Source organism: Eleutherodactylus coqui, chromosome 4, assembly GCF_035609145.1.
Source record: "Eleutherodactylus coqui strain aEleCoq1 chromosome 4, aEleCoq1.hap1, whole genome shotgun sequence".
Taxonomy (NCBI): domain Eukaryota; kingdom Metazoa; phylum Chordata; class Amphibia; order Anura; family Eleutherodactylidae; genus Eleutherodactylus; species Eleutherodactylus coqui.
In genome coordinates, this window is record NC_089840.1 from 96,031,493 (window position 1) to 96,058,014 (window position 26,522).

At 44.4% G+C, this 26,522-nt stretch overlaps 1 protein-coding gene across 6 annotated transcripts in view; it reads right to left on the reverse strand.

The window, feature by feature from the left end:
• LOC136625585 (arylsulfatase H-like) overlaps positions 1–26,522 on the reverse strand; it is a 381,691-nt gene that overhangs the window by 76,439 nt on the left and 278,730 nt on the right. For 4 of the 6 annotated variants that reach the window (XM_066599908.1, XM_066599906.1, XM_066599903.1 and 1 more), the window contains exon 2: positions 5,888–5,918. In XM_066599908.1, coding sequence (XP_066456005.1) covers positions 5,888–5,910 — 23 coding nt within the window. In that variant the 5' untranslated portion in view covers positions 5,911–5,918. Of the gene's footprint in view, positions 1–5,887; positions 5,919–7,920; positions 8,045–11,933; positions 11,979–26,522 lie in introns of those variants that run through there. The other 2 variants (XM_066599904.1, XM_066599905.1) reach the window with 2 other exon arrangements.

Sequence of the window (26,522 nt, forward strand, 5' to 3'; positions counted from 1 at the left end):
CTAAGAAATCAATAGTAACTGAGGAGCACTGGAGTAAGAAAACAGTGCTGCATATGACACCAGCGGGATTTGCTATTATACTCAGTCTGGTTGCCAGTAGCACAAGAAAACGTGTTGAAGTTTTATAAGAATTCTCCTACATGAATCAAGTAAAAGTTGGCATCTTTGTGGGACCACAAATCAGGGGGATCATAGAATGTCCAAAATTTCCTGACATGTCCACAGAAGTATAGAAAGCTGTTTGGAATAGTTTTGTTGCTGTGGTTCAGGGGTTCTTGGGAAATCAAGAATAACACAACTAGGTGGAGTTGGTGGAAACGATGGTGAAGAAAAACCCCGCTATGGGCTGCAGGATGTCGCTCAAGGTTCACATCCTGGATTCTCATCTACATTAATTCAAGCTGAACATGGGAGCATACTCTGAGGAACAAGACGAAAGCTTCCACCAAGATATGCAGCAGTTTGAGCGTCGCTATCAAGGACAATACAACGAGAATATGATGGGCGATTACATGTGGGGGCCAGTATGTGAAAGGGACGAAGTACACAATCGTCAATGGTAAAGAACCAGACATTTTCATTAATTTTGAACAGTATGGACATGCACTGCATTGTATAGTGACTTTGGCTGATGGTTGTAAGTAATTTCTTTTCACACTATGAATGTCTTTAAAACATTTGAATTTCAAAATCATATATTTTTAATTACACTGCCCAACGATGATTTTGTTTCAGGCTCAAAATTAGTCTATTCTTATGTATTTCCATTTACTGAATTCAAAAATCACCACGAAACTGACCCGATTAGCTCTTGCTTTGGAAATACAGTGATATGTCATTTTTTAGAGTTTACATTTTTATTTTATGGGGAATTTTTTTTGGGGGGGGGAAGGGGGGAGTTGTCACACCTCTCAACTGACATAACACAACATTCTCCATATGTTTGCAGGTTATAAACATAATAAGTGTTGCTATGACTGAGTTTTATATTATTTCTGTTTTTGTTTTTTTCTGAATTTTTGGTTTTGGAGTGCTTTTGAAGTGTAAAATTTGCTATATCAAAATGCCACAAAAAAATTTAGAAAATAATTTTTGTTACATTTGTGGTAAAATAACATTTTTGTCACAGAAATGCAATCTGATGCCTCTTGTGAAGACTGCCTATCTATTATTTTGGTATGAAGGTAGGGGACCAGGATAAGTTATGGGCTCCACATATACGTTGCAACTAGAGATGAGCAAACCTACTCGGCCACGCCCCTTTTTCGCCCGAGCGCAGCGATTTTTGAGTACTTCCGTACTCGGGCGAAAAGATTCGGGGGGCGCCATGGGTGAGTGAGGGGTTGCAGCGGGGAGTGGGGGGGGGGGGAGAGAGAGAGGGCTCCCCCCTGTTCTCCGCTGCTACCCCCTGCTCCGCAACGCCCCACCCCCCGGCGCCCCCCGAATCTTTTCACCTGAGTACGGAAGTACTCGAAAATTGCGGTGCTCGATCGAGTAAATACTCAAAACGAGTATATTCGCTCATCTCTAGTTGCAACTCTTGTTCAGTTAAACTACGAGAATGGCTGAAAAATAAAAAACGATGTATGGGTTTTGCTGTGCCTATGGTTTGGCAGTAGCCTACAAACCATACAGATGACTGCTAGTTCTGCTTGACTCTGCCTATTAAGGCAGGATTGTCAATAAAGAAAACAGGAACAATTCAATACCCGAATCTTCCATCTGCTATTCGACCTATTCCACATTCAGATAGTTTACCAGTTCCTACTCCACATGGTATTGTTCACATTGCAGACTAGGTTCGTCTGAAGCCAGTCCTCCCCAATCTGGGCTGGGTTGAGTGCGTGGCTGCATATACATCTACAGTGAACAATTTAGCTCCTCCAGTTAATAGTCTGGCTTGCTGTATTTTGCTAGGGTCTACAGCCATTGTGCCTACCCAACAGCGATTGTGCCTGCTCAGCAGCAATTGTGCATCCTTTGCACCTTATCAGGTACTGCATTTTTGGCTCTTTTCCAGTGAAATATGCTTTTGTTTTCCCTCTCAGCTCTGTTATTTCACTTACAAGAGGCAAGCCAAAAGAAAACGATCTCATGAAGTCACCACATGATTCTCTTCACACCGAACCACCTGCCAGGAATTCTTCCATCAATTTAGAGCTCTTAGAATGTAACTGTCATTAAAGGGGTTGTCTCGCGGCAAACATCAAAATTTTACATTACTCCATTCCCCCTGTCACCCCCCTGGCATAAAATAGCAATTTAAAGCGGTTTTTAAGCCGCTTGCTACTCACCGATCCGACGAACTATGAAGTTTAAAAAATATTCTGCCTAAGATGGCCGCCGGTCCTTTCCCAGGGATGCACTGCTGTTTTCTCCCATGGTGCACTGCGGGTCTTCTCCCATGGTGCACCATGGGCTCTGTGCGTTCCATTGCCGATTCCAGCCTCCTGATTGGCTGGAATCGGCACACGTGACGGGGCAGAGCTACGCGATGATGCGTAGAAGGGGGCGGAGCCAGAACACTGCTTGTGCCGGACCGAACAGAAGCCAGAAGACCCTTATGCGCAAGCGCGTCTAAAAACGCCAGAAGACATCAGAATTAGACGGATCCATGGAGACGGGGACGCTAGCAACGGAGCAGGTAAGTGAATAACTTCTGTATGGCTCATATTTAATGCACGATGTATATTACAAAGTGCATTAATATGGCCATACAGAAGTGCTTAACCCCACTTGCTGCCGAGAGACAACCACTTTAAATATAATTTCAAATACACTTTCAATGTTGTTAGCATATGTAATTAAAATGTATCATTTTTAGAGATGAGCGAACGTGCTCGGCCACGCCCCTTTTTCGCCCGAATACCGCGATTTTCGAGTACTTCACTACTCGGGTGAAAAGTACTCGGGGTCGCCAGGGGGCGGGGGTCGCCGTGGCGGCGTGGGGGGTAGCAGCGGGGAACAGGGGGGAGCCCTCTCTCCCTCTCCCCCCCACTCCCCGCTGCAACCCCCCGCGCCGCCACGGCGCCGACCGAATTTTTTCGCCCGAGTACGGAAGTACTCGAAAATCGCGGTATTCGGGCGAAAAAGGGGCGTGGCCGAGCACGTTCGCTCATCTCTAATCATTTTCTCTTAATCCATTAAAATAACATACTTCTACTTATTGTATATCACAGAAACTAGAGCTAATAACATTTTTTCTTTGTCATATTCTTTTTTTTCAACCCAAAATTAGTAGGATTTGACTCCTGAAGTTAAGGAAACAATCCAATTTTTTTTTTGTTCAATAAGCTAACAGGAACAAATAAATTTTTCTTAGACAAATCACATTGCCTAGTGTTATTCTTTAAGTTTTATAGTTGAAATGCCACATAAGAGTGTTGGAGGTGTAGGGTCAGCAGTGAGAAGTGATGGGTCTGTGACAGGATGTGATTTCTTTGTCCCTTGGATAAGCTGGACATTGACTCACATCATCTTGCACTTTGGTCGCTAAGAACATTAAGTAGTCTTCCAGTAAAGTGTTATGTTGGTCTAAATAATAAAGACTAATGAATATGTTGTATTACATTCATGGTATTATATTTCCTTTCAAAACTTCCTATTAACTATTCAACTCATCTCAATATCTCTTAGCTACAAAGGTGGATGTATGATAGACCAGTATTCCTCAACTCCATTCCTCAAGTACTTCCAACAGGTCGTGATCTGAGGATAACCTACAGTGGGATCACCCGTGGCGATTTCTGAAGTGATCACCATAATTACATCACCTGAGCTTTCAGTTTAACTGCTATGTGAAGAGGCCAAATAGTAACCAGATGTTAACACCATCCTCCACTTCAAATGATTAGAAGACGATAAGAAAGCAACAAGCTCTGGAGCTTTCTGGTTGCATTGTGGGCTTTGCTATGCTTTGCATACCCCATTAGTAAGGTGAATGGTTTGACTGATACATGACAGGGGACACAGCAGTAATTTTGTTATTGCTTTGTTGTTCTCCTCTAGTCTCACTCTAGTACAGTATCATGTCAAGTAAAGCATTAAAGGGGTTGCTAGGGAAAGCAGAATCCATACCTGCGGTGTTGGTTCCTGCACTTCCAACCTGTTTCTGACAGCTGGTGACATGGTATGCACTCTATCTTTGTCTTTCAAGTCATTGGAGGGGGCTGTCTTAGTTATTAAGGTGGGCAAAAAAATCAGCCCCCTCCGATGATGTGACGGCACAGACAAAGAGCATACTAAATGGCCTGGTGTCGGAACCGGACTGGAAGTCCGTGGTGTCTACCTTGAAACTCCTTCGAATTTATGTTATGAGACTACTTCAAAAATGACATAACTTAACCATGACACCTCTATAAGAAGCAACATGATACTAGTAAAAAGAAACAGTGCCCATGATTCCCTTCTTTATTAATGCAACACATAGCAGATCCCTACATAAGTAGGCTAGCTGAATTAGACTAAGGTTGGGACATCGAAAACCAATATATCGAAATATCGATATATCGCTAATGCTTTGGCGATACTTTTCATCGATATTGTTATGTCCGATATATCGGTAACATCGATAGTTTAAGGCGATATAATATCGATTTTTGTAAAGAAGAAACGTGTCTTGTGGTCTAGTGACCATATTTTCTTTCTTTACATTCTGCCCTTTCCTCTGTGTTGTACAGGATGTAGTTTTGCTTGAGGCGCTAATGAACTTATAAACAAGTTCTGGAAACTTTTGGAAAGTGTCAGGTGACTCTTTATCACCAATAAGGTTTGCTCCAGGCAAAACAACTCTCAGAAAAAGTGGGGTCTTAGGCCCTTTTTCGCCATGCGTTTGTTCCTCATGTTAGACGCAGGCTCTGAACGCTTGCATCTAACGCAATAGCTGTGGGCAATGCTTTCTAAATGAAAGCATTTCCACATGCAGATGGAGGGCTGTGCTGAACGCACGAAGGTCGCGTCCAAAAAAGGAGACGCGACATGTCGTGCGTTCAGTGTCTAACGTGAACGCAGTGCCCATAGAAAAGATAGAAGACCCATCTAATGCAATTACAATTGCGTTCAGGCCACTGCGTTCGCGTTACCAGGCCCTGCATTGTTTACAAGTTGCCATGGAGATTGTTGGTCCCTCAGTGGCAACTTGAAACAATGCAGGGCACACAGCCCCACAAACACACTTTAATATATTTCATGATGTTATTAATAGTTATAAGTTAATAATAAAATCAACAGTTTGAAATTTTAAGAGAAAACTATAATTTTTTTTTGCTGATTGTAGCTTTATTTACCCTAGACCAGTTTTATTTTTATACAGCATTTAAAAAAGTCGATGTATCGAAATACCGATAGTTTTCCACTGATATTTTACAATAATCGATAGTTTGTTCAGCGATAGTCGATACTATCGATATTTTTGTGTTGATGCCCCAACCTTAAGTTAGACACAGCAGAATCCGATTTATCATATGAAATCTCTCACTGTGATATAATAATATATAAGTCATCTTACATAGGTCTGCCAATTAACCTATTACATTACCTCATTCAGACAGGTGTTTTGTACCCATGTATAACTGCCATGCCAGGGAAGTCTGGGTGTTAATGTGCAATATAGAGCTGCATTGTACCACAGATCTGTATAGTGGTCTATGTTCCTATCACTACAACCATCAGGTGATCAAGTCATGAAAATGGTATGGGAGCATCAGCACCACTACTTGCAGGAGGTTCAGAGGGTGACGGTGTCTAACAGCACTTGTAAAAGGTGTACTATTATCTTTGCTATGGAGCATCCCATTTACTATGCACGTCCCTGCTGCTATATCTATACTATTTGCAAAGAGCACCTTACAAACAAGTCATGTACATATAGTGCCTCGATAATACTTACCCGTGCCTTCTTGTAAAGCCCATTCTTCATTCTACATTGAAGGAAAATGTGGTAATGATTATCACAATGTAGATACAACTCTATTTAATTGTTAAAATTAACATTTCTTGCATGACTGAGGTCAAATTCCACATTGCTGACACTTTTAAAGTTTGGGGTTTATGTGAAGAGAGTTAAAAATTAAAGAGTAGCCGCTTTTTTTTCCTGGAACAGAATTGGTGATTCTAAGCATTTTTGAATAGGGTTCATTAGACTATTCTCTACATTCTTCTTAACAAAACTCTGCTGTTTTGCAGCTAGGAGAAGACGGTGCTGATAAATCCCTTTTCACTTAGCTGTATAACAGTAGAGTGAGCTCTATGCAGATGCGTAGTGTGGTCGCAGGGTATATGGGGAAAAGAAAATCTTGCAATATCTTTTTGTGGACCCTCCTAAAAGTTGCCAATTGGTAAGAAAATCAGGTTCCCAAAGTTTTAGATAAGTTGAATAAGTGTTTTGATACCACTGCTGTAAACACAGGTCTTATCAGAGGAACATGTGTTCTGTTAGAGCAAATGTTTGGGAAAAAGCTTTTATACCTGGCATGTCATCACCATATTTTAGAAGTCTTGTTAAAGGCAGTTTCAAGCTAAGTGGTCTAAGATAGACAAAAGAAAATACAAAAGTGGTATGGAGGATAAATATATTAAAAACAAAATAAATGATCCTGAAGAGATTTCAAGCTTTCTTTTAGAACAACTAAAACAGCAGCAGGCCAGGGATGACTATAAAGCATTTCTCGAATTATGTTTAATTTTTTTGGGATGTACTACTGAAGAAGACATTTCATTCAGGGTACTGGTGCCATTCATCAAGCTAAAAAGTTATTGATTACTTGTGATAGAACCATTGGTTCCCTATGATGTGTTCACATATCCGTCTTTTAAAGCTGCAAAATACTCGCACCTGCAAAAGATGGGACATGCGTACATCGGGAAGGTCCGTGCTGCGCATAAAGATTCCCCGTGGAGAGTCCCCTCATCACTGAACACTGTGACAGCACTGTCACAGTGTTCAGTGATGAGGGGACTCCCCGTGGGGATGAAAGAATTCCCTGCCACAGCTGTCACAGCTGTGGCAGAGAATCGCGATCTTCTCCCATTGCTTTCAATGGGTCGAGTGCTGCAACTGCCCCATTGAAAGCAATGGGATGCAGTAAACCCCCGCAGTGATTTTGAAATATAAGCCCTTCCCTAAAAATCATCCCTAGCTGCTGTAAAAAAAAAAAAAAAAAGAAAAAATATACACACATCACCTTCCACTGCTATCGGTGCTCCAGCGCGTCTTCTTGCTGTCTCTGAAGCACTTTCTACTGGCCGGGGATTTAAAAATCCCTGCCTCCAGAAAGTGATGGGTCTGATTGGCTGAGTGCTCAGCCAATCGCAGGCAGCGCTCAGCCTTAATTGAATGACAGACGAGTGCTGTCTGTAATTGGTCATAGTGCTCAGCCAATCAGAGGCAGCGCTGGGGCCACTGAAAGCAATGGGAGAACATTGCAGTCCTCTGCCACAGTTGTGACAGCTGTGGCAGGGGATTCCTCTTTCTCTGCAGTCCCGGCAGGGATGAAAGAATCCCCTGCCATAGCTGTCACAGCTGTGGCAGAGGATCGCGATCTTCTCCATATGTTTTCAATGGAGCAGGTGCTGCTGGCGCTGGCCCCATTGAAAGAAATGGTCAAGGAGCTATGGTCAAGCGCATTTTGCACATTCTTGCAGCGCATTTTTTTTGTGCACATAGGTGCACAAAAAATAATTGCTCGTCTGACTGAGCCCTAATAATGCAAAAGCCTCTTCTTGATTTTTAAATCATGTAAAATTTAAGTAAATATTATATTTCTTTAATACTCTTTTTTTGTAATACATATTCTTCTATCCTATGGTAAATCATCTTTTTTGTGTGAAATACATTTCTTATTTTTCATTTGGATTTTTGTTCTTCTCATATAATACCCTTCTTCATCTTGTGTATGTCAAAATGGAGAAATATGGGCTCACCTCACCAGCAGTATCTTCCAATGCTGCAGGGAGATCTGAATTTCAACAGGAGCTCCGTCCCCAAACAGCCGTCGGCAGACGGCTAAATCCCATATGAAGAAAAAATAGAAGTGGAGAGGAGCTGCTACTGTTAAAAAAATTTTTTCATACTTTATTGAATAAAAAGCATACAGCTCACAGGTCCACGCTGAACGTGTTTCGGCTACAGTAGCCTTTGTCAACAGCTATGAGGTATGAGATACACAAGACATTTATAGACAAAATACAAATTAAAATCAAAGAAGCAATACCTGTGTATGCTAGCTTGTCAGGAGGAGAAATGGCTGAGGAATGGTGTGGTGGGTGGGTTCAGGAGTTAATTGCACCACATGTCGTAACTAGCATGCAGAGATTTGTTACAAAAAGGTTTAAAACAGATAGACAGAAAAACAAAAACTTTTTTCTGAATACATACTCTTAGATCTCATAGATATATGTTTACATAAATTGTCTCTGCATAGTAATAAAACGTTTGCCGGATATATAAGTTCACCAAAATATACAAAACAGAAATCAAGAGGGAAAAAAAAAAAGAAAAAGATTTTTTTTCCTTCTATATAAACAAATACTCTTAGATCTAATAAGCATGTGACTACATCAATTGTCTCTGCATAGTAGTAGATAGATTGCAAGGTATATGAGTTCACCAAAATATACAAAACAGAAATCAAGAGACAAAAAAAAAAAAATTAAAAATTTTTTTTTTTCTTCCTTCCTCCCTCTCTTCCCTTTCCCTTTCTCCCTTTCCCTCCTATTTTAATAAACACAGAAAAGATCCGTTCTATAATTCATACCAAACGGAAATCTAGTGTTTAGTTCCAAGATCCAATAAGCTTCCCTACGGAGAATATCCTTCATTTCTACTTTTTGTTTCCTGTATTTCCAAACTCTGTCTATACCCAAACATGAGAAATTTTTTGTCTCATCACCATGTTTTAGGATAAAGTGATTTGCAACCCCTGATTTACTTAATAAATTTTTATGGATGTCCCTCAGATGTTCTGCTATTGTGATATGTAGTCTCCTGGAGGGACATCCTACATAAAGTAGATTGCATAGGGTGCATACTATTATATAGATTATTCCACTAGTTTTACAGTTAATAAAATTGTTCATTTTGTATTTTTTGTTGTTCTGTGGGTTAATGAATTCCCTAGATTTATTGAGGGTGTACTGGCAACAACCACAACGTGGGTCAGCACATTGAACACACCCTCCACACCATTCCTCAGCCATTTCTCCTCCTGACAAGCTAGCACACACAGGTATTGCTTCTTTGATTTTAATTTGCATTTTGTCTATAAATGTCTTGTGTATTCCATACCTCATAGCTGTTGACAAAGGCTACTGTAGCCGAAACGCGTTCAGCGTGGACCTATAAGCTGTATACTTTTTATTCAATAAAGTATGCAAATTTTTTTTGAACGGTAGCAGCTCCTCTCCACTTCTATTTTTTCTTCGGATGTCAAAATGTCTATGTAAACACATTCAGTACCTTACATTAACTGGTGTTCGATTATAAACAAATCAGAGATAATGGCATATAGCCACGAACTTGAGTGTTTTCAGGAAATATCGATTTTGGGAATCTAGAACACGACCCACACTGAAAATTTACCAATATTTTCAAATATATGAATCATACCTAAAAAGGGATTAAAGTAATATTCGTGGACAAGAACATTGTCAATAAAGTTAGACCATGATCAGGATTCAAGGGCAAATAGTTTTCATTTTATACACTATAAAATAGCCATATACTACGGTATGCCCTAAGCTTGCGTATTTGTGAATAACAAAGATTTGTTTCCCTGAAGTTATCACACATCTAAATTGGCCACATTTAAGGCCCTTTTATATGCAACAATTATCACTCAAAATTCGTCCAAATGTCCAAAAATGAGTGATAATCGTTACATGTAAACGCGGACATTGTGCACTTTTCGTTTAAACGATTGATTTTTAGTTTCACATAAAATCCATTGTTTAGCCGCTGAAAGACTGAACAAATACTTTCCATTTGAATGCATTTCACTCATCTTTCAAAAGACTGCAGGATACACACTGTACTCCTTGAGTTTTGCTTTGCATACATAATCAGTACACTGTGTACTCTGCCAGGAGAAAAACAATGGAATCTGCTGGCAGATGTTTACACATGGGTGTGTGTTTAAACACAAGCCCAGCTCAGCAAACAACTTTTGGGGCATGGCTTATCATGATGGGTTTTTATTCTGCTTTATTCTAGTGGCTGCTACCAGTAACTGTGCCCTCCTTAGTGGTCCCAATAGGAGTATTTTGCTCACTCACTTTCTCTGTAGCAACTGTCTGCTGCCGCTGCTGTAATCGAAGGTTGTGGTCCCTGACCGCCCCCTACCCTTGACGTCTGCATCCTGCATATCCTATATGCATGGCAGATGCTGGGGGGAGAGGACACAGCTCTAGGTACATCAGCGGTGGCGGACTGAAGCTAGTGAGAGAAAGTGTGGCACGGCTCACCTCTGATTCAAGAGCTCTGTTCTTGAGTCAAAGAGGCAAACTTCAAAGTGTGGTTTTTCTGTAACACCGCAGTGTTTCAGGGACAGCACTGATGGTGGACATTTGTTAGTGAGCTACACTGACAAATCCACCACGAGCAACCCATAGCAACAAAGAGGACCGCAATATCTCACAGAAGGTGCAGGGAGAACCGCTGAAGTCAGAAATGACAAGGAGGAAGCAGACGAAAGTAGGTCCCAAGCGGCTCACTGACTTTTTCCAAGCACGGCACTGAAGAGTAGCCTGTAATGGAGGATGCATCATGCAGCGCTGAGTGCGGTGAGAAGATGGGGGCGGCAGGAGAGGGGAACCCTGCACCCAGGAGAAGCAATAAGCAGGCTTCCTCTTACCCCTCACCTCCCCAGGATAATCAGCTTAGCCAGCACCTACAGTCATCACCACAGGAGCAGACCGCCATAGAGCGGCAAGAGCAGGAGAGAGAGAAGATGGCCCTAATCAGTTCATTAAAGAAAGGGGAGGGGCCCACCAACTGCATGTTTGTGTTGTAAATAACAAAAGTTTGTTTCCCTGAAACTATCGCACATCCAAATTGGCCACATTTAAGGCCCTTTTATACGCAACAATTATCGCTAAAAGTTCGTCCAAACGGCTGAAAATGAGCCAGAATCGTTACATGTAAACACGGGCATCGTTCACTTTTTATTTGAACGATGGATTTTAGTCCCACATAAAATCTATCATTCAGCCGCTGAAAGACTGAGCCAATACATTCCATTTTAATGCATAATGACTTGCACATTCAGCTGGTAGTACATGAGTAAAAAATCCCTTGTATAAATTCAGAGGCACACCAAGACTCAATGTGCACCCGTAGAATTACTGGTACTACCTAGTTGTCTGATGTTGGGTGAACTCTTCTGTGGTGGATGTATACAAACCCCACCCCAAGGCAAGGAGTTCTTGGCTGTTTCTCAGGCATTCCTAGAGGGTGAGCTTAAATGTTGCTGATTTTGTGTTCTTAATTTTAATATTTTAATATGCCAGTATACTGATTCTACACTATTCTAGGGTAACAGCATACAAAAGGGTGAAAGTTGCTGTTTTCAGGGCGGGTACTCTGGTTAGGTATGGTAACAATTGTACAATAGAATGATTTATTGGTGTACTTAATTAACAAGAAATAAAATGCAATAAGGGTTTTTTTTATTTTATTGGTGTTACTAGTCATCCTTTCTCTGTGCATTCTCTTCGTATCGTCTTACATTGCACACATAAAAAACTGAAGAAAGACAAAGTGTCGTTATGGTAAATCAACAATGGAAGAAAAACAGAAACTTTGGATGATCTACTTAGAACGTCCAAAGTTTTCACTTACTTAGGTGTTAATGAGTCTAAATCACATAAGACTATATACTACTACAGTGATAGAACTACTAAGAAGTTTTAAGTTGTTTGTATTAGGAGAACTTACTTACACTTTTGCTGGATCCTGTGCTGCTTCCTGGATTCCACTGCTCTGCAGTTTCATTGGTTCATCAGCTTTGACTTCACTGCCTCTTAATTCGGCCGGAGGCATCAGTTCAAGTACACACTGAGGCTGCCAGTATTACTCCAAGTAATGCAATTGAGTTTGCACTGGGAAACAGAGCACTCTGCTGGAGCATTGTCTTATCAGCTTACTGACAGGAAAATAATATTTTCAGATCCCTAATAGAGATGAGTGAGAACCAAAATGCTTTTCGTAATGCTCGAGAGCTCGTTTCGAGTAACGAACCCCATTGAAGTCAATGAGAGACTCAAGCATTTTTCAAGGTGACCCATGCTCTGCTTAGGGCAGGTTGTGTGAATCACCTGAAAACATAAGAAAGTGATGGAAACACCACAGAAACGGATAGGGAACAGCAGGGGCAGCATGCATGGATGCATCTGAGGCACCCAGGTCACACTATTAAGCCAAATTGTGGGCAAGAGCCTGGTGGTCACCCTCCTAACAATTTAGTTGGGACAGACTATAATCAGTAAGGCACACGTGCTGGTACATCTTAGCTAAGCACCACACTAGGTGCAACGAAGGTCAATCATTGCCTGCGGATCACACCACTGCCTCTTCTCCTGTGTTACTTGCTGGGATTACTGTCCAATCTCCTCAGGACACAGTCACGAGCCTGCATCCACAGCAGTGCAGGATTCAGCTGTCCTTATGTCACACGGTCGCTTGATAGCCACACCACCCTCATGTCTATTTATAAGTGCGTATTGGATGAGGAGGAACAGGCACACTGCAGAGGGTTGGTAGGGCCCGGCAGCGGCCCTCTTTGAAATTGGGGGCGATAGCCCACAATGCTGATGAGAATTGCTGATAAATTACCGAACGATCATAATTCTAATCCCGTGCCACCTCTGTCAGTAAATTTCATGAGCCACAAACGTGGGCATAAACGGGACTCAGATGCCAGTACTTCTACACATCTCCACAATACAGCAATGCATTTTAAAACCAAAGATTGGTTTGAAGCAGGAGGTGACACAAAAGTAGCCACCACAGGTATACAGTGAACCTGTGAAAATCTTATTAGATCAGTTACGCTTCCTGTGAATGCTCCAATCCAGTATCTCGGATAACTGTGGTAACAAGAGGGATAATACATGGCGACCAGCGCTGACCCCAAGGGATGAGTACGTTTATCAGGCCTAAACCAATCCTGCTGTTTACCACTCAGGGCATTATATGTCAGTGGACATCTAAAAGCAGGCAGTGTACAATGAGTTGTCTTGTTAAACAGCCGGGCTGCTTGCGAATGCTTCATGCACACTACTGGACCGAGGCAGCCAAACCGCTGATGCACACAATGAGAGGAGTAGTAGTCCTAGAAAGGACTGTTGGGTTACAATTATTCCAATCTCGTGCCACCTCCATCACAAATTTGTCAGGAGCCACAAACATGGCCATAAAGCGGACTCGGATGCTAGTACTTCTAAGCATCTGCACAATTCAGCAACCCATTCTAAAACCAAAGATTGGTTTGAAGAAGGAGGTTTCGCCAAAGTTGCCACCACAGGTAAACAGTGAACCTGTGAAAGTCTCATTAAATCATTTACGCTTCCTTTGATTGGTCCAATCCAGTATCTCATATAACTGTGGTAAAACAAGAGCTAATACATGGCGACCAGCGCTGACCCCCTGGGGTGCGTACGTCTATCAGACCCAAACCAAACCGGCTGTTTACCACTCAGGGTATTTTATGTCCACTTTAATTCAAAAATATGTAGTGTACAATAAGTTTTGTCTGGTTATACAGTGCTGATCAGAATTCCAATTCCGTGCCCCCTCCGTCACAAAATTGATAGGAAACCGAGTGGCCATAAAGCGGACTCGAATGCTAGTACTTCTAAGCATCTGCACAATTCAACAATCCATTCTAAAACAAAAGATTGCCTTGAAGCTGGAGGTGTCGCAAAAGTTGCCACCACAGGTATACAGTGAACCTGTGAAAGTCTCATTAAATCAGTTAAGGTTCCTTTGATCGCTACAAGGACATCATGAACCATGAAGAAATTTGAGTGGCCAAAGCAGGACAATTCATTCTGTGTATGTGCCAGATAGCTGAACACCACGCTGGGAAACCTTTGTGTACCCAGAGTATAGGCGAACCCCTGAAACATTTGTGTACCAAGAGTATAGGCGACCCCTTGAAACATTTGTGTACCAAGAGTATAGGCGACCGCCTGAAACATTTGTGTACCAAGAGTATAGGTGAACCCCTGAAACATTTGTGTACGAAGAATATAGGTGAACCCCTGAAAAATTGGTATACCAAAAGTATAGGTGAACACCTGAAAAATTTGTTTACTAAGAGTATAGGCGAAGCCCGGAAAAATTTGTTTGCTATGAGAATAGGCGAAGCCCGGAAAAATTTGTGTACCAAGAGTACAGGTGTACCTCTGAAAAATGTGTTTACCCAGAGTGCAGGTGAAACCCAGAAACATTTTTTTAAAGATAGAGCTCCTATTTGCTTAATTTGCTAACAGAGCCTGGAGGCAGCCCTCCGAAAAAATTACTTCTGGCCCTCTAAAATATTGGCTGTTCAGCATACTGACATGCTGGTTTAGGAGGAGGAAGATCAAAGAGGGATAGACCAAGCTACTTCTCCCCTTTTTTGGGGTGATAGAGGGTGCATGGTTCTCCTGTTCCAGCTTAAAGAATCTTTATGCTCCACTGCTTTACACTGGTGGAGAATAGAAGTCTGGGGAAATCCAGGCTTTGTTCATCTTTACGAGTGTAAGCCTGTCGGTGCTGTCAGTTGACAGGCGGGTACGCTTATCCGTGATAATCCCCCCAGCAGCACTAAACACCCTCTCTGATAAGACACTAGCGGCTAGGCAGGCCCGCACCTCCAAGGCGTACAGTGCAAGTTCGTGCCACGTGTCCAGCTTTGACACCTAATAGTTGTATGAAGTAGAGGGATCACGGAGGATGTTGGTATGGTTGGCAATGTACTCCCTCACCATCTTTTTGCAGTGTTCCCTCCTACTCAGCCTAGCCTGGGGAGTGGTGACACAGTCTGGCCGGGGAGCCATAAAACTGGCAAAGGCCTTGGAGAGTGTTCCCCTGCCTGCACTGGACATGCTGCTTGTCCCCCGCATTTCCCCTGCTAGTTGGCCCACTGAACTACGTCCTCTACCACTAGCGTTGTCAGATGGGAACTTTAACATCAGCTTTTCCACCAGGGCCTTGTGGTATTGCATCACTCTCGTAATCCTTTCCTCTTCGGGAATGAGAGTGGAAAGGTTCTCCTTATACCGTGGGTCGAGAAGGGTGAACACCCAGTAATCTGTGTTGGCCAGAATGCGTCTAACGCAAGGGTCATGGGAAAGGGAACTTAACATGAAGTCAGCCTCGTGTGCCAGAGTGCCGGTACACAACACATTGCTGTCCTCACTAAGAGGATGACTCTCATGATCCTCCTCTTCCTCTTCAGCCCATACACTCTGAACAGATGTGGGGGACGTAGCATGGCTACCCTCTGCAGTGTGGGCAGCAGTCTCTTCCCCCTCCTCCTTCTCCTCCCCCTCCCCCTCCTCCAATACGCGCTGAGAAACAGATGCGAGGGTGGTCTGGCTATTAAGCGACGTATTGTCATCCCCCATCTCCTGTTCTAACCGCAAAGCATCGGCTTTAATGCTTAGCAGCGACCTTCTCAGCAGGCAAAGCAGCGGGATGGTTACGCTGATAATGCATCGCCGCTTACCATTTGTGTAGACTTCTCAAAGTTTCCTAGGACCTTACAGATGTCTGCCATCCATGCCCACTTCTCTGTGAAGAACTGCGGAGGCTGACTACTACTCAGACGGCCATGTTGCAGCTGGTATTCTACAATGGCTCTACGCTGCTCGTAAAGCCTGGCCAACATGTGCAACATAGAATTCCAGCGCGTAGGCACGTCGCACAACAGTCGGTGCAGTGGCAGCTGGACGCGATGTTGCAGTGTCCTGAGGGTGGCAGCATCTGTGGTGGACTTTCTGAAATGTGAGCACAAACTGCGCACCATGCTGAGCAGGTGAGACAAATAGGGGTACTTTTTAAGAAAGAGCTGAATCACCAGATTGAACACGTGGGCCAGGCATGACATGTGTGTTAGTCTGTCAAACTGCAGAGCCGCCACCAGGTTACGCCCATTGTCACACACGACCATGACTGGTTGGAGGTTCGTCAGGAAAAGCCACAGATCTGTCTTCTCTGTCAAACCTTGCAACAGCTCTTGGGCGGTGTGCCTCTTGTCACCTAAGCTCAGGAGTTTCAGCACGGCCTGCTGACGCTTCCCCACGGCAGTGCTGCAGCACCTCGAGCTACCGATTGCAGGCGACGTGCTCACACATGGTAATTGAGAGGTGGAGGTGGTTGAGGAGGGGGGGGGTGTTTGGAGGAGGTGGCATAATAAGCTAGAGAAACCATCACCAAGGTAGGACCCGCAATGCTTTGTGTGGGTAGCACGTGAGCGGACCCAGGGTCAGACTCAGTCCCAGCCTCCACCAAGTTCACGCAGTGTGCTGTCAGGGAGATATAGTGTCCCTGCCCACCAGCACTTGTCCATGTGTCGGTGGTTAAGTGGACCTTTCCAGTAACCGCTTTGGTGAGGGCACGGTTCATGTTCCGTGAAACGTGCTGGTATAGGGCGGGTACGGCACACTGGGAAAAACAGTGGCAACTGGGCACTGAGTACCGAGGGACCGCCGCTGCCATCAGATTGTGGAAAGCCTCTGTTTCTACTAGCCTATATGGCAGCATCTCCAGGCTGAGTAGTTTTGAAATATGCACATTTAAAGATTGTGCATGTGGGTGGGTGGCCGCGTATTTCCGCTTTTGTTTCAAAGCTTGGGTTAGCAACAGCTGAACGCTGCACTGGGACACATTGGTGGAGCCAGTGGAGGACCTTGGAGGTGAGGGTGTGGGTGCAGGCTGGGAGACGCTCGTGCCTGCATCTTGGAAGGGGGATTGCATCTCTGTGCCAGGTTGTGACACAGGGGAAGAGGCAGTGTTGTGACCCACAGGCGGTGAATGGCCTTCGTTCCACCTCATGGAGTGCTTAGCCATCATATGCTTGCGCATGCTGGTGGTGGTGGGGCTGATAGTGGTGGCTCCCCTGCTGATCTTGGTGCAGCACAGGTTGCACACCACTGTTTGTCGGTCGTCCGTGCTCTCAATAAAAAACCTCCAGACCTTCGAACACCTAGCCCTCTGCATGGAGGCTTGCCGCGAGGAGGTGCTGTGAGGAACAGTTCGGCGATTATTTGCTGTGGCCCTGCTTCTCCCCCTGGCCACTCCACTGCCTCTTCCAACCTGTTCTGCTGCTGCACTTGCCTACCCCTCTGAAGCCCTGTCTTCTGTAGGCTTAGCAAGCCAAGTGGGGTCAGTCACCTCATCGTCCACCAGCTCTTCCTCTGAATCCTCTGTCTGCTCTTCCCTCAGACTTACTGCCCTAACAAGAACTTTACTGACAGACAACTGTGTCTCATCACCATCATCCACAAAAAGCTCTCGAGACACTACTTGGAAGTCCCCAGCCTCATTACCCTGACTCAGTGAAAGATCCAAATTTAGGGCATCCGTCACGACAATCTCCTCAGGTGGCTGATGAACCGTTTTTTCCGACTCAGGACAGGGACCCGAGAACAGTTCCTGGGAGTATGCCTGTTCAGAATCTCTCCTTTTCCTGGAGTGACCAGGCTGGGAGGAAGGAGGAGCAGCCTGAGGATTCAGAGGTGCAGTTCCTTGGCCGGCATGAGTGGACTGCGTGGAAGACTAGGTGTTGGATAAATTACTAGACGCGTTATCCGCTATCCACATCGGCACCTGATCGCACTCTTGTGCTTGTAATAATGGTCTACTAACCGGACCTGCAAAATGTGAGATGAAGCTGGGGAGCGGAGATACGCGGTGCTCTACTAATCCAGCAGGCACTGTTCACCCCGCCCAGGACCTTGGCCTCTGCCCACACCCTTATTTGGACGCCCACGCCCACTTCCACGTCCTCGACCTCGAACCTTACCCCTAGTCTTCATCATGTTGGATAAAGCACTTGGACTAAATGCTACGCAAAATGCAAGTTATTTAGCGTACGCTTATAGGCCAAAATAGACACAATAAACAGTGTATACTGTTGTTGGATAGCGGAGATTCCCACCACCCAGACACGGGTATATATCTTAGGCTTCCAGCAGGCCCAGATAAATTGAAAACAGTGTATACTGTTGTTAGAACAAATTCACAGCCCCCAGAGACTTTTAGATTGAGTACGCTCTGAGCAGGCCCACAAAAATTTAAAACAGTGTATACTGTTGTTAGAACAAATTCACCGCCCACAGAGACTGGTAAATACAGTACGCTCTGAGCAGGCGCAGAAATTTTTTTCTACTGTGTATTCTGTTGTTAGATAGCACTAATTCACCACCCACAGAGACTGGTAGATACAATATGCTCTGAGCAGGCCCCCCAATTTTTTTCTACAGTGTATACTGTTGTTAGATAGCGAAAAATCACCGCCCACAGAGACTGGTAGATACAGTATGCTCTGAGCATGGCCAGAAATTTTTTTCTACTGTGTATTCTGTTGTTAGATAGCGCTAATTCACCGCCCACAGAGACTGGTATATAGCGTATGCATTCAGCAGGGCCAAAAAATTGTTCTAGTGTGTATACTGTTATAAGATAGTGTAGATTCACAGCAGCAACACACGGGTATATAGCGTACGCTTTGAACCCACAAAAATAAGAGAAATTATAGGAGTTTTGTTACTTCCTATGTACTATGTGTACACCCCTGGCAGTACACTGCATAAAACCTGTAACAGTGGGCAGAATGCAGCCGGGATGCTTGAAAAATAAATTGTGCGCACTTCTGGTCCCAGCCAGCCAAAATGCTGATGCACACAATGAGAGGAGTAGTAATCCTAGAAAGAACTGTTGGGTTCTGGTAGTAAGGATCCCTGCCTAACCGCAACCTAATCCCTACACTAATGCTTTCCCTAGTGCAGCAATTCTATCCCTAAGCTCATGCAGCATGCGTCTGAGTCGAGCCGCGAGTGACCAGAGTTAAAATACTGGGCGGTCACCTGATCAGCCCAGCCACTCACTGCTGTAGATGTGCAGAGGGTTGGCACGTCACAGCAGGAAGTGGTAAAGCCTACCCTGCGTGTTTACTGGCTTTATAATGGCGCTTAACATGCGGGGAGGGGACATAAAAGTTTCTCGAGCGCCATCAAGTATGTTAATGCTCGACCGAGCATGCTCGCTTATCTCTAATCCCTAAGGATACAGTATATATTCACAGGCGGAAGATGTATTGCAAAAATGTCTTTTGTTTAAACAGTGCTCATGGAAATCTAAGTTCTTGCCCCCAAAACATCCCTCTTCAGATGAATGGAAATGATTTTCACACACAGAAATTTCAACATGTGAATGCAATCTTACTGGGCTTTCAATGGACTACTCCATCCAGGTGCTCTCAGTTTGATGGATTTTTGTTAAAGGACACTTGTCATCGGGTTCATGCGGCTTGTGAAACCGGAGAGAACTGCACAGCGCCCCCATGTGTCCGTTATTTTTAAACTCTGTGATATTTTAGAATAACCTCACTTTGAAATTTGCTGAGTTATTGAGTCAACGAAGCAAGCCGTGCTGGACTCTTCCCTCCTATGGCATGTAGGCGGACAGCTCCTCTCCCAGCTCTTGTATAGGGAGAGACCTGTCAGTCAACATGATGTGGGTGGGGAGGAGAGTTGCCACCTTTGCCACAAAAAAATACTGGTCAAGGTAAAAGGAGGTGTGATTTGGGGCGTGGCTTATAATGATGGTTTTTATTCTGCATTATTCTAGTGGCTGCTACCAGTAACTGTGCCCTCCTTGTGGTCCCAATAGGAGTATTTTGCTCACTCAGGGAGTGACCCCTGACCTCCCCCTACCCTTGACGTCTGCATCCTGCATATCCTATATGCATGGCAGATGCTGGGGGGAGGGGATACAGCTCTAGGTACATCAGCGGCGGCGGTCTGAAGCTAGTGAGAGAAAGAGTGTGGTGCGGCTCACCTCTGACTCAAGAGCTCCGTTCTTGAGTCAAAGAGGCAAACGTCAAAGTGTGGTTATTCTGTAACACTGCAGTGTTTCAGGGACGGCACTGATGGTGGACGTTTGTTAGTGAGCTACACTGACAAATCCATCACAAGCAACCCATAGCGACATAAGAGGACCGCGATATCTCACAGAGGGTGCAGGAGAACAGCGGAAGTCTGAAATGCATCTGTAATAGAGGATGCAGCATGCAGCACTGAGTGCGGTGAGCAGAGGGGGTTGGGGGGGGGGGCAGGAAAGGTGGACCCTCCACCCAGGAGAAGCAGTAAGTGGGCTTCCCCTTACCCCTCGCCTCCCCAGCATAATCAGCTTAGCCAGCACCTACAGTCATCACCAGAGAAGCAGACCGCCATAGAGCGGCAAGAGTAGGAGAGAAGATGGCCCTAATCAGTTCGTTAAAGAACGAGGAGGGGCCCAGCAATTGCATATTTGCGTTGTAAAAAACAAAAGTTTGTTTCCCTGAAGTTATCGCACATCTAAATTGGTCACATTTAAGGCCGTTTTATATGCAACAATTATCGCTAAAAGTTAGTTCAGATGGCTAAAAATGAGCTATAAATGCAGGCATTGTGCACTTTTCGTTTGAATGATGGATTTTTGTACCACATAAAATCCATTGTTCAGCCGCTGAAAGACTGAACAAATACTTTCCTTTTGAATGCACTTCACTCATCTTTCAAAAGACTGCAGGATACACAGTGAACTCCTTGAATTTTGCTTTCCATACATAATCAGTACACTGTGTACTCTGCCAGGAGAAAAACAATGGAATCTGCTGGCAGATGTTTACATAACTGGGTGTGTGTTTAAACACAAGCCCACCACAGCAAACAACATTTGGAGGAAAAGGAAGATGATTAAAGGTCCTTTTACATGCAAATTAAGATGATTAAAGTGTTAATGGCCATTAAAGCTATTAACGCTTTATGCAAAAGCATCACTAAATCTTTCAATCTTTTGGCCATTTGAAAGATTATTTTTGCGGCTAAAAAGTCCTTTCGAGTGTAACAAAGTCTGGTCAAAAAAGACTTCAGACAATGGTGATGTTATCACAGGATTATCAAGCTCAATAGGTCTTTTACAAAAAGGTCCACAGTCCATACCATCATACACTCATGGAAAATCAAATTATACAATCATTATAGTTTATATTCATGGCTACTAAGACACAAAATGGGGGGCTGCAAATAACCACTTTTATGCATTTTCACCACAAGTGTTCACTACAGAACAGATGCGGACACTACTGTACTGCTGTGTATAACAGTGTTTGAAGGGTCTCTAAATATACTTTATTTTTAGTCCCACTCTGCCCCTTCACTCCTGTGTTGTACTGCTCTTCCTGCTCATATGCTACTGTCATCCCCAGGCGCTGTGAAGCGAAGGCGCTCTATTCCAAAGGCGGCTTTTTTCCTTACTGTCCACTCCCATCGGGATATCGGGTCAGGCTACACACCTGATGCCCTGCATTTGATTACGACTAGTAACAGTGTATACCTGATGCACTAAGAGCTCCTGTTGAGGGTGGATTGGAGTGTTGGATTGGAGGCTACAGAGATGAATGTTGCAGTAGTTGGGACAGGAGATGAGGATTTTTGTTGACTCAGAGTTGAGGAAAGATCATATCCAAGAGATGTTTTTGAGTTCGAGGTGGCAGGAAGTGAGTAGGATTTATACATGCAGTTTGAAGTACATGAGTAAAAAAATCCCTTGTATAAATTCAGAGGCACACCAAGGTTCAATGTGCACCCATAGAATTACTGGTACTACCTACTTGCCAATAGTCTGATGTTGGCTGAACTCTCCTGTGATGGATGTATACAAACCCCACCCTAAGGCAGGGAGTTCTTGGCTGTTTTATGGGCATTCCTAGAGGGTGAGTTTAACTGTTGCTGATTTTGTGTTCTAAATTTTAACCCCTTAGTGACGAAGCCTGTTTGTGCCTTAGTGACGTAGCCAAATTTTGGACATCTGACATGCGTTGTTCAACTTAGCATAACTTCGTAAAGGCTTTACATATCTAAGTGATTCTGACATTGTTTTTTCTCCACATGTTGTACTTCATTTAGGTTGTAAAAAGAGACCAATATAATTTGTGTATATTTATTAAAAGTACCAATATTGGAAAAAGTTTGAAAAAATTGTCATTTTTTCACATTTTCAACTGTAATATCTCAAATATGTCCAAATATACTGTATAAATTTTTGATAAGATATATATTTCCATCTGTTTACTTTATTCTGAATGCACACTTGAAAAACTTTTGTGTTTTTTTTAACCATTTATAGGATGTACAAATTTAACATTACTTTTCAGCATTTTGAGGAACACTTTGTTTTCCTGCACTAAGCCAAGTTTGCAAAGGCTCATGAGTGTCAGAATAATAGATACCCCCCCCCCCAAATTAAAAACTACACCCCTTAGTGTATTCACTAAGGGGTGTCATAAGTATTTTGACCCCACCAGTTTTTTTCAGGAATTAATTCAATTTAGAGGAGAAAAAATAAAATTTCATATTTTTGCAAATATGTCATTTTAAAGACATATTTTTTTCCTATAGTGCCCATGAAAATGAGGATTTACACCCCAAAATGTATACCCCCGTTTCTCCCGTGTTCAGAAACATACCCATTGTGGCCCTAATATTATGTCTGGATGCACAATGGGGCCTAAAATGAAAGGAGTAGTTGGTGTCTTTCAGAACATAAATTTAGCTTGAAGGCGTTTTAGGCCCCATAGCACTTTTGCAGAGCTCTTGAGCGGCCAAAACCAAAGAGAACCCCCACAATTGACCCCATTTTGAAAACTAGACCCCTTAACAAATTTATCTAGGGGTGTACTGCCCATTTTGACCCCACAGTTTTTGAATGAATTCAATCAAAGCAAAAGGAAAAAAATGTGATTTTCGTTTTTTTGGCAATTCTGTCGTTTTAAAAACTGCTTTTTTTGTACAGCACACACATGAATGAAGACTTGCACCCCAAAATGGATACCCCTGTTTGTCCCGTGTTCAGAGACATACCCATTGTGGCCCTAATCTTATGTGTGGATGCACAACGTGGCCCAAAATGTAAGGAGTAGAGATGAGCGAACGTACTCGGATAGGCACTACTCGTCCGAGTAATGTGCCTTATCCGAGTACCGCTGTGTTCGTGCTCAAAGATTCGGGGCGCTCCGCTGCTGACAGGTGAGTCGGAGCGGGGAGCGGGGCAGAGCGGGCGGGAGAGAAGGAGAGAAAGATCTCCCCTTCGTTCCTCACCGCTCTCCCCTGCAGCTCCCCGCTCCGCAGCGCATCCCGAATCTTTGAGCACGAACACAGCGGTACTCGGATAAGGCACATTACTCGGACGAGTAGTGCCTATCCGAGTACGTTCGCTCATCTCTAGTAAGGAGTAATCGGTGGCTTTCAGAACAGAAATTTAGCATGAAGGTGATTTAGGCCCCATTGCCCACTTCTAGAGCCCTTGAGCGGCCAAAACGACAGAGAACCCCCACAAATGACCCCATTTTGAAAACTAGACCCCTTAATGAATTCATCTAAGGGTGTACTGTGTATTTTTACCCTACAATTTTACCCTTTGAATAAATCTAAGCAAAGCAGTAGGAAAAAAAATTATAATTTTCATTTTTTTGGCAGTTGTATAAATTTAAAAACTGTATTTTTTGTACAGCACACATAGGAATGAAGACTTTCACCCCAAAATGGATACCCCTGTTTGTCCCGTGTTCAGAACCATACCCCTTGTGACCCTAATCTACTTAAAGGACACATGGCTAGGCGTCTAATGAAATGAGCACCCCTTGGATTTCAGGGTACAACGGAATAAATTCCAGGCCCCATCGCCCACTTGTAGAGCCATTGAGCGTCTAAAACGATAAGGAACCCCCTCAAATGACCCCATTTTAAAAACTAGACCCCTTAACGAATTCATCTAGGGGTGTATTGCATATTTTGACCCCACAGTATTTGAACGAATCTAAGCAAAGCAGAAGGAAACAATTACGATTTTCATTTTTTTGGCAATTTTGTCAATTTAAAAACAGTTTTTTTTGTACAGTGTACATAGGAAGGAAGACTTTCACCCCAAAATGGATACCCCCGTTTGTCCCGTGTTCAAAAACATACCCCTTGTGGCCCTAATCTACTTAAGGACACATGGCAAGGCCTGTAATGCAGGGAATACCCATTGGATTGCAGGGCACAACTGAATAAATCCCAGGCCCCATTGTTCATTTGTACGGAATAAAAATTGACTCCCTAAAAATATCCCCCCCCCCCTCCGCACCCTTTTCGGCGTTCCCCAAATCTTAGATAAAAGTAATAATGTGAACTGTGTGGTATTTCCGAAGACAGGGGTAATTACAGAGGCTGGTTGGGATGGGTGCATGGGGCAATAAAACCAGGTATTCCCCCTCCTCTCATGCTTTTTGGGGGTATTTCGTGACCTCAGTGGCGGGTATGGGGTGTAAAAAGTGGCGCACTGTGAGTCTTCCTAAGCTTGATGAGGTCCGGCGGTCTCGCACAGAAGACGCTCAACAAGCTGCTCCTGGAACTGCATGAAGGCGAGCGTTCCCGGGGCTTCTTGTAAATTGCATATTACAGGTAGCGGTCTGAATAACGCCAGGCTCACGCAGCCGTAGGTGGAATCCGCTTGCGGGGGCCCACAGCAGATCCCAGCTGTGAGCCCGGCTGTGACCCTGCGTACGGCCACGTAATGTACTGCGCATAACTGCCTACTCACATAGGCGGTCATGCGCAGTATATTTTTTAAAATTTTGTTTGTATTTCCCGCACCGTCTCTTAGCGATGACGCGGGTACCCACAGCCCGTACACAATGTAGTAGCGTATGGGCTGCGGGTTTATCCACAACCGTGGAGCACAATGGGCCCTATGTTGCGGATATCCGCAGTAAAATAGAACCTGCTGCGTTCTCTTTTCTGCGAGTGGATTACGCAATTCCGACCCGCTAATGTGAGCGAAATTGTGTAATCCAATGCGATTGATCTGCGTATTACCGCAGATCAGACGCATGCGGAATCCGTAATTCCTATCTGGTCATGTGAGACCGGTCAAAGGTAGATCGCTACCTTTTTTTCACGTGACCGGGGACCGCTCAACGAGGCCACCCGTCACTGCTCCAGGCTCTCGGCGACCGTTGGTCGCCGGGAGCAAGGAGATTTTAAACTTCCTGGGCTCCCCGACTCCTGCGCATGTGTCCGGTGTTTTGTCGGCGGTCGCATGTGCGGAATACGGGAAAGTTCACGGAGGAATATTGCGTCGGGGTATGAATACGGAGCCTCCGGTAAAAATTTTCATTTCCTCTCACCGATCGCATTGGGGAGGGGAGATGAACCTTCACCTTTTTTTTAACTTTTACGAGATCGCCATTATCCATTGGATAATGGCGAACACGTGATCAGGAAACGCTAACCACGGCCCCCGTGAAATCTCCAGGCTCTCGGCTAAGTTTTGTAGCCAGGAGCGTGGAGATTTTAAATTATCCTGGCAATCCACGGCTTTTGCGCATGCGCCTGCCATTGTGGCGACGGGCGCGTGCGCAGAAGGCGGGGTAAGGTCCGCGGATAAATCCGCGGGCCTTAGGTGCATCATTTCATCCTCCCTCACGGATATGATCCGTGGGGGGAGATGAAACGCAAGCTTTTTCAACTTTTTAAAAACTTTTTAAAACTTTTTTTTACTTTTTCACTTTTTTTCACTTTTTACACTTTTTTTTACTTTACATGATCACTGTCATCCATTGGATGACAGTGATCATGTCCCCAGTGACATCCCTCTGCTCCTGGCTACACATGGCAGCCAGGAGCAGAGGGATTTTAAATTTCCCGGGACTCGAGCCCCTCTGTGCACGCGCCCGATGATTGACATCGGGCGCGCACGCGCAGGCGGGGATTTCGGGTCCTCGGGACATCGGGGAGGACTTAGGGGAGGTGAAACTGACACTTTTTAAAAACTTTTTCGCGATTGGATAGCGGCGATCGCGTGCCCGGGGACCGCTCACAGGAGCCGGGAGCCAGGAGATTTCAAATTTGCCGGGGGCTCCCGGGCTTCGGCGCATGTGCCTGACGTCATCGTCTGGCGCGCATGCGCAGAAGGCCGGCGGCGGGTCCGGGAGGACCTGATCTCCGGGGGACACCGCGGACAAGCCGGGTGAGTATTTTCCGCTGCTCTGATGGATCCGATCCGATCCGATAACTTTTTACGGACTTTTCTTTACTTTTTTGCGATCGGCGCTATCCATTGGATAGCACCGATCGCAATGCCGGAGGGGACTGCCCGCATCCTGGGATGACAGCTCCATGCTGTCCGCTACCTGCGGGCAACGACAGCATGGAGCTGTCACGACCTCAGGCTAGTGGGTATTAATCCTAAGAGGATGCATAAAACTATGTCCTCTAGGATTAAAGCCCACTTGCTG